Source organism: Oculina patagonica, chromosome 14 (genome assembly GCF_052425735.1).
Source record: "Oculina patagonica isolate OP01 chromosome 14, crgOcupat, whole genome shotgun sequence".
Lineage (NCBI taxonomy): Eukaryota > Metazoa > Cnidaria > Anthozoa > Scleractinia > Oculinidae > Oculina > Oculina patagonica.
Genome location: NC_135771.1, coordinates 9,837,915 through 9,847,432, shown reverse-complemented (window position 1 = coordinate 9,847,432; position 9,518 = coordinate 9,837,915). Strand labels below are relative to the sequence as shown.

At 37.4% G+C, this 9,518-nt stretch overlaps 1 protein-coding gene across 1 annotated transcript; it reads left to right on the top strand.

Moving 5' to 3' along the window:
- The first annotated feature begins 362 nt into the window (after nucleotides 1–362).
- On the top strand, nucleotides 363–9,427 carry LOC144639192 (store-operated calcium entry-associated regulatory factor-like). The gene is made up of 10 exons (XM_078498466.1): nucleotides 363–670; nucleotides 2,028–2,227; nucleotides 2,748–2,858; nucleotides 3,645–3,769; nucleotides 4,933–5,031; nucleotides 6,119–6,189; nucleotides 6,785–6,856; nucleotides 7,302–7,347; nucleotides 7,474–7,658; nucleotides 7,964–9,427. Exons 1-10 carry the CDS (start codon nucleotides 601–603, stop codon nucleotides 7,987–7,989), a joined length of 1,005 nt encoding a protein of 334 aa, XP_078354592.1. The 5' UTR covers nucleotides 363–600; the 3' UTR covers nucleotides 7,990–9,427.
- Nucleotides 9,428–9,518: the final 91 nt, after the last annotated feature.

Here is a 9,518-nt window from a genome sequence, read left to right as displayed (position 1 = left end):
GGTTGAAAAGACGTTACACTCCCCTGAATTTACGGCAAGTCCAGCCAAATCGAAATTGCAAAACGCTGAATTGTGAAACAATTGTTAAAAATATTCGGAAAAAAAGAAAAATGAAAAAGTTATATCCTGTATCCTTCGTCAGTTTTCTTTTATGCACACAAGCTCATCCAATATGATTTTTTTTTTATTTTTCTATATTGACTATTCCATTTTTATTGGGTTAAAAATCTGAAATGTTCATTCAATTTGGCTGAACACAGGGCACCCAGTGCGGAACCAGTGCCGTTGGTTGTGAAGTGATCCAAACGAGCAGGGACTGGGCCAAGCTAGTGCCAGTCCTTTTTATTGCGCGTAGGCGAAAATGATGCAAGTGCATGTACGCATGAAATAAGAACAGAGTTTCAACCAATCTTGTTTTGAGACGTATTTCTGGGATTATTTTTATCTTCGACGTGTGTCAAACACAGTCATTACTTATCGTGGCGTTCAATTAACTCAAATCACGTTGGATTCGAAGGATTTGTGCAAGAAAGAAGGTTGCATAGATATTTATTAAGGTCGACTTCTGGTGAAAACTTTCGTTTTCGTCTAATATTTGGAATGGTATCGATTATTAATTCTAGAGCTTTGTTGACGTTTATTTTGTTTGGAAGTCTTTTCATTGTACCAGGTAAGTACTGCAAAAACTCCAATCTTTTCTTAGTAGGAAATGTTCCCAACTTTTTTTAAATAGTGAAAGTCCTATTTAGCAATATTCAGCATTAATTCGGCTGCGAACGCAGCTGGCCCTATACAAGGAAGTGACAGCCTGTATGTTTTCTTAAAATCTAGCTCCTCCACAAAGCTTGCATGTTGTCCAGCTCTTTTACCTGAATCATCTTCTTATACGTTCTTGGACACTGCAAATTATAACTATTACCTCTTATAGTTTAATATAGGCAGAAATGATAATTCAGGTTGCCTGTTGGAAAGACGTTTCGTATTTCAGTTTAATTGTACCTGAGCTCGTCTGACATCTAGCGAAAGATTTTCTTGGTAATTAAGTTATGTTTGCTGAGTCAGCCGGATGGCGTCGTTATGGGTGCTAGAAAGCAAGAAGTTATTTTAGATGTACCATTGTGTTAAAAATCCGAAGTGAAGAGGAAAATTTATTTTATTTTGCAAAGAAAGGTGGATTTAATTTCCAGACCCTTTATATCCAGCAGGGATATTTTCCCGGGGGGGGGGGAGGGGCACCCGGTATATTTTTGGGTGGGGGTGTGCCGCTGGGAATTTGAAGCCCTTACCCTATACCAGACCATGTTCAGCTGATTTTTGCAACCCTATACTAGACTAGACAATGAAAATCCCTACCCAGACTTGCATTTGTTAGAACTGTATCATTATCAGTGTTTTAATGGAAAACCATCTGTGAACAACGATGCCGCGATTATTTTATTTATGTTTAGGAAAGCCTCTTTCTCTTCCGAGTTTCTGGACTTTATTTGTCATACCGTCGATCGGTTTCCTGGCAAATGCTACCCTTTTCTAGACCAAAACTCTCTGATTTCTATACCCTATCCCAGACTAAACTGCTTGAAAACCATACCCTTCACAGCGGCACATACCTATATAGCTCATGTATGGGAGTGCCCCCCCCCCCCCCCCCCCCCCCCCGGGGATATTTTGCAGAATACAGAATGATGGTCAGCAGTTTGCTTGTGGAAAGCTTTCACTCCGGTTTGCTTTGTTGGTTAGAGCATTACACTATCGCCAATCCATCAAATGTTCCACCATTGCGCTTTAGTTCCGACCTTCTGCATTCTGTGTTCTGCATTCTGCAAAATACCCCTGCAGTTTATATCTGGGCCAATCTCCTAGTTTTGCGACACTTCAATACAAAAGGAACCTTGAGAATCACAGATTAAAATGATGTTTTCCTTTATAAATATAATTTAACTGTAACTCAGTGTAAACTGACAAGATAAAATGGTGTATTTTATGTTACAATAAATTTTGTACTAACAACATTATAATTTCTTTTGCAGCTTTGGGCTGGGGTAGTAGTGACAAAATACGATTGACAGATGTCAATGTTGTCACATTACATCAGGGAAGAATGACAAATTCCCGTCGTACCCACCCAGTGCCTCAATTAAAATGTGTTGGTGGGTCAGCTGGTTGTTCAGCTTTTAATCCAAGTGCTGTTCAGTGTTACAACCGCGGATCAGATGGTTATGACGTGCAGGTAAATATATTTTGTACAGTACATGTATGTCTTATGAATCAGGTCTACAGGTCATTGTCATTAAGAAGGTATTAATTCTGTAATATTCAGGCCTAGTGGCCCTTCAGTCTGGGCTTTATCCCCATTTTTAACAACTAGAATCATTTCAACTCTAGCTCTGGATGGCACGGAATGCTAGACTGTTGCAAAGTATACCCCCGGCATTAAACTTGCTTGGGAGAGGCACTATGAGAGAAATTACAGTAAGTGTCTTGCCCAAGAACACTCTCGCCAGGCCTTGAACCTGGACTGCTCAATCCACGGTCCAGCACGCTAACCACGAGGTGACTACATGTACACCCAGAAGGCACTATGATTTTAATCATGTGGCTTACTGTACACTCGTGTCTTCAAGAGCTGTATTATTGGACTTAATGCATCTATGATAGTATACTTAAATCAAGATCAGGTATGAAGTTCTGTTTGTGAGACGACCATTCATAGTAAATTCACTTTTATTCTGAGTATTTTTTATTTGCAGTGGGAGTGTAAAGCAGACATGGACAGTCAGTACAGGTTTGGTGAAATTGCTGTCAACTGTGAAGGCTACGATTATCCTGATGATCCATATGTCCTCAAAGGCTCCTGTGGGGTATGTACATTGTATAGTAAATTAAATTTGATTTAAACTGTAATTAACAAATAATTTAAGCTGTAATTAATAAATAAAACCTCTTATTCACATTAGAAATGAAACATGGAAGATCATCGTAGAACATACACAACTTAAAGAAGGAGTTGTGAAAGAGTTCAGGCTTTGACTGGTTACATTATTCATCTGGACCCAGTTGCACGTTCAAAGGGCGAAAAACGCCATCTGTTGTCAACACTTATCCACTCGATCTCGATAGCGATTTTTCTGGTGAATGGCATTATTCCTCTTTTGAACAACTGGGTCCTGATCATGTACAGGTGTTTTTATATGGTACATGTACCTTAATGCTAATTTAATTGTTTTTTTGATAGTGTACCATAAAATTCCGGTTATAAGCACTCCCGCTTATAGCCCCCCCCCCGCCCACTTATAGGCCCATCTACCTGGAAACAAAAAAAATACATCCGATTATAAGCCCCCCCCCCGGATATAAGCCCCTCTCTGCCAGTTGACAGTCTGAACAGGGCTAAATGTGGTTTTATTATGCGTTTTTAACTTAACTTAAAAAGGTATTTCGATCAACACTCTCGTTGCTCGTTTCGAAACGTCTTTTTTTATTCCGCTTATAAGCCCTCTCGGATATAAACCCCTCTGTTTATAAGCCCACCCAAAACCCCTTACGAAGTTGTATAAGCCCAGGACTTATAACCAGAACTTTTAGGTATGTGATCAATAACTACTTGGCAATGAAAAATACTTCACTTTTATTATTGGTACCTTTAGCTGGAATACACAATTGATGTTGTTGATCATGGAGGTCACCATCAACATGGAGGTCACTATCATCACCATGACAACTACCATTCTGGGCACAGACACAGTGGACACCATTGGAATCACTACACCAGGTCAGCCTACACGTACCGGTACTTGCTCTTACAGTTAGTGGCGGGAATACAGTAATCATTGGCATGATTTAGGTCATATACCGTAAAATTCTGCTTATAATAAGCCCTGGGCTTATACAACTTCCTTAGGGGTTTTGGATGAGCTTATAAATGGCTTATTTACAGGGAGGGGGTGGGGGTGTTATAATCAGAAGGTTTTTTTTTAATATTTTAAACCACTTTAATATTTATCTTTTTATTGTCACATATTCATTATGATTATAATCTAAAACAAAAGGAAATTAAATTTATCAAACTGGTTTTGAAAACTTTTAAACCAAAGATAAATTTAAACCACAACATCCGGTAGAATCCTTATTTCTTAAATACTTAGTACTAATATCACTTATAATACAATTATGCTTATTGTTCCACAATCCACTGTAATTTCTTTTTGAAATATCTGCTTCTTGGGGGAGGTTTGGAAGGAGATAGTTTTTTTCAAAGGATTTAACCGGCTCCTTGTAAAAAAATAGGGGCCATGTTGTGTCTTACAATTATGAAGACATCAGCACCTCTTGAAATGAGGAAGCTTGTAATGCATCTGATCTCACATTTTCAAGGACAGGGAAATTAAATAATCAAACTTGTAACGTTATTGGTAAAATCGCAAAATTAAAGTGTCGCGAAAAATCCAATCTTTTAAATGGCAAATTAAAAAAAGGTAAAAAAAATTTTGTGTAATAAAGTACATGTAGATTATTAAGTGCCCATAAAAAATTCCATTGCAATCAAGGACACTTGCAAGTGTACCCTGTACAAGTACCTGGAGCTACATGACTGTATAATTATATTTATACCATGCCATAGAAAATACAGCCAATCAGAATACCGGAAAGCCGTTGTATATTCGACGGTATTCAACCCAACCTTCCCATCGTGTGCTGCGATCTTATTCTCGATGAAATTTAGTGAGCGTACTTTCTATGGCATGGTATAAAATAGTTACACAACACTTCTCGTGGTATACTATGGAATATCCCACTTGTCACTTGTATTTTCTCGGTATACACACGAGCCTTTAGGCCTTAATACAAGTGACTCGTGGGATATTCCATAGTATACCACTCGAAAGCGTTGCATAACTAGTATATATATACTCACCTTAATTGTATATTTTGCAGAAATTGCGGGAGCTGGTTTGGTACAATTATTACGTGGGGCGTCATTGCATGGGTTGTGTATTACATATACCAGCGCTTGATACACAATCCCACTCAACAGTATCCTTGATAAATTATGACAACAAAATGTAAAAAAAAAAAAAAACAATTTGTAGCAAGCAGAATAATATTATGCACTATATTAATGCAATCATGAACAACATTAGTATATAAAATTATGCTTGTAAGGGGACCTTTTTTGGAAGCCGAGGCTGGAGACCGCTGACACGGAAATTTGAAAACTGATGTCTGTGGTAAGAAAGTACTACTCAGAATATTTCATTTGAATGACTTTGATAACTTCCCTCGAGTTGTTTTTGTTACAGCAAGGCGCCCAAAAGTGTGACCACTTTTAATTTATTCACATTCTTTCGTGCAGATTTAATCTAATCAGAAGTCAACTGCAAGCTATCCACGGCTTTTGATTGGATTAAATCTGCACGAAAGAATGTGAATAAATTAAAAGTGGTCACACTTTTGGGCGCCTTGCTGTAAAGCCTTGTTGACCTTTTAACTCTTGAATAGTGCTCCAGTTAAAAAATTTAATTTCTCCATCCCCACTCTCCCCCAAAATTTCTAAATTTCATTATTCATTGTACAAAATTCAGGAAAAGATTGTTTAAGGTCAGGAAAAGGTCAGTGAATTTTATTTTGTCAAAGATAATTTACATTTTGAAGAAAGGCAGGGAAAATTGAAATTATGACACCTCTGATTTAATACATTTCAGGTCAGTGTGTTTTTAGCAGCCGAGGCTGGAGGCCGCTATTTAATCTGACACACGGCAGGAAAATTTGAAAACTGATGTCTGTGGCAAGAAAGTACTACTCAGAATATTTTATTTGAATGAAGTCCTTTGATGACTTACATGCTAGAACCAAATTATTTGGTTGATCTGAGGTTTACTTTGGGGAGTGGAAGTTAAATAGGAACTCGTGATTTCATTGTGTGGTTTGGTAGTTGATATCCCTGGCTCTCAAATTTACAATTAATAATTTAAAAGAAAGTATAATGCTTTGATAATAGAATTTCCCATTAGGGTTGAGGGGTTTTAAAGACCTTTCTTGGTGGGGGTATGGATATATATTTTCTGGAACAACACCACATTTTCAAATAATGTACATTTTCTTTAACAAGCATTTTTTTTAGAAATAATTCCACTGGAGGCTTCACTCAATCTGGTCCCCCACCTCCTGGCTTTAGGCCTGAGTATGTCCCAGGTAAGGCAATAGGAAAATAAAGGTTTTCTGCAGAAAGCTTTGTTGTAAATTAGCAATCCCCTAGGGTCCTCCTGAGTTTTGCACACATGCGCAGTAAGACCTGTTGCTGCAAGACCAACCCTCCAAGTTAAGACCATTTTAGTCGCCATGGCGACTAAAATTTTGGAGCTGGCGACTTAATTTGAACCAAGGTCGCCAGCCTGGCGACTAAAATTGAGAGAAAGGATTGAAAGCATCAGCTTAATTTGGTGACTAAAATTTTTCACTGGCGACCAAAACTTGAGTAGTTGGTGGCCAAATGGCCACTAAGAAAAAAAAATAAACTTGGAGGGTTGAAGACCATGAGGTTGCAAGATGTTGAAAAGTGTACATGTTTTCTCCTCAGATATTAAAGTGTTGTACCTTCTCAAAGACTGAACTTTTTTGCTGACCTTCCAACCTACATACGGAACAGAAGGGCTTGCAAAAGTATTGACAAGCAACAGATGCATGAATCATGATCTGATGCATTTCTATGGAAATTACAAAGTGCCAAGTTTAAATGCACATACGCATTGCAGACCTATTTTTAAACCTGTTTGTTTCTTGATGACAGGTGACCATACAACACATTCTAGCAGCAATACAGGAAATGCTAGTGCTGGTGCTGGAACAGGATTCTGGTCAGGTAAACACCATTGCTGTTTCACACTTGTATGCTTGGCCATGCTTGGGTAGGCTATTTCCTATTCCTGTACTATAAATTTATGTTTTTTTCTTAAAAAAAGTGCTAAAATGTTTTCTTGTTTTGCGTTACCGTGCACGCGCTTCATCTGGCGTAGATGCGGTATAAAGGTCATGCGCGCGAAAGAAACTTAATCAAACTAAATAAACTTAAAGTCCATGTTCAAGCCTCTTGGGGCAAGTGTTCCCAGCCTGAAAATGAGCCTTCTTCCCTATTCCTGTCAATTTGTGTGTTCACTAATTCAAAGTACAGTCAAACCTGTGTTTACTTATTAAATGGTCACACCCTTGTGGTATGGCTAACTGACACAACTGTTTTTTTTTTTTTTTTTTTTTGCTAAGAGACTAACTAGAACACATTAAATCGCTGATTTGTTTACGTGTTTCAGGAGCTGCGACTGGTGGACTGTTGGGGTACCTGTTTGGAAGCTCAGGGTAATTAACTTTTGACTTGACTTATTAAATATTAATTCTGCCAGGAGTAGAGCTCCTTTGCATTAATAATTTCCATTTCATATAATATGTTATAAGGGTTATTGATTTTTCATATTTCGCTACTAGCCGTCGCAGTCCTTACTACGCTGATCATGGCTACTATGGTCCAAGTTACCGCCAGCGACAGCCTGGGTATGGATTTGGAGGATCCAACTGGTTTGGCTCCAATAACAGCTGGTCTTCTGGTTGGACCTCAGGTAGCAGTCACAGGAGGAGTAGTCCTTCCCCTCCAAGCACCCGGACGGCCTCAGGTGAGTCTTTTGCTATAAATGCAAATCTTTTATAGCGTATGATAGAAATGGTGAAACATAACCAAGTAAATGGCCCAGTTCACCACGAGTCTCTCGTAGCTCAGTTGGTTAGAGCGCCCAACCGGTATCTGGGAGGCCATGCGTTCGATTCCCGTCGGGGACTCAGAATTTTTCTTTGTCCCATGCTCGTGTCATTGTTGAGAAAATTCATCTCCATATAATGGCACAAGGTAGATAAAACGGTTATAAACTTTCAAGAGTTTTCAGCAACAATGTCTTAACAAGTATTTTGTTCTGTTTTGCAGGCTTTGGTGGCACCAAGCGCCGCTAAAATGAGTATACTGAAATGAAATGCACTTTCATCACAAACAAAGCTCCACGACTATATACAGTAGTGGTTATAAATTATGTAAATAACTAAAAGTGGTTAAAGTGATATGATAATGAAAACTATTCTTTATATAGAAGAAACAGGGAAGTTCTTATACTCAAACCTCTTTGGTGCGGGTAGTTCACTTAGCCCCAAGAAAACCAAAATTCATATGAACTCTACTTTAAATCTACATCAGGCCATTGTCGCATCCCTCATCCCTCGATCATCATCAGAGTCTGATGATGATCGAACAGATCGAAAACGTTTAGCATCAATTTTAACAGCTTTTACCTTAAGTTTTATTTTTAACTTTAAGGTATGGCGTGAGAAATAAGCCTTCCTTAGTTGCCTTTAAATACTGATGTTAACTTATTGTTGGTATAAAGTCAAACACGAGACAAGTTTTTATGTTGTTAGATGATGATGTATATGTCGTTTTTATCCGTTTCAATTTGTTTTTTAATTTTTATCTTTCAATTTTGTGTCGACTGTTATTGTGTTTCACTGCTATTGACAAAAACCGATCTTTTTAAAACAGACTTCATCCAAAACCCCACCCCACACTGAGACTATAAACCTATAAAAAAGCCTGGGTACTTCTAAAAAAGAAACTCCGGGCTAATGCTTTATTATAAGTTATTTCTTATCTGTCTTGTTATGGTTGGGAAAAATAACCCTTAGTCACAACGCAATCAAAGCTAAATTTCGAACAATTTCTTTTATTTTGACAAAAGAGGTACAATACAAATACATATAAAGTTCACAATATTTGCTAATTAGCTTAATTTGCTTACTAGTTAATCAATGCAACATCCCAAAGATAATATTATAATATTAAAAAAATAGTAAAAAACATGTACACGCACACACAAAAACGGTTACTCCCTGCAATTTTTTTTTTTAATTTTTAGTCTGTTTGTTTGTCATGGCTGTCAGCCAATAGATTTTCAGTGAATATCAAAAAAAACTGAGTTCATGTTGATAACGTCAAGGCAAAAGTTGTCAAGACTTTCGGATGGTCTTTAAATATAAATGACCAGTCCATAGCAGGTATAATCTATTAAATCTATTAGATGGAATATCTTGCCCAAAAAAAATGCTTCTGCCCTTAGGCGCAATTAAACAAATACAAAATCCTGTACCTTTTAGTATAGCGATCAAAGTATATACCAGGCCAGTTCAGCCCCATCTCTTATCATATCTGTTCACACAACAACAACAACATTTTTATTTATTATTAACCCTTAAACATAAAAAGAAGAAATTTACACAATAAAAATTAAAACTAAAAGGGTGCTGGCTTCTTAAAATAACTTAGGAGTTACTTAACAAGTCTAGGAAGCCAACTTACATAGAATAAATTACATATGGGTCGAACAAATAAAAACAAAACACAACACGAACATGCACTCATATCTAACTGAAAAAAGAAATGTATCAAATAAATTTTACAAATCAAGGGGAAAAGAACTACAATTTATACTAGG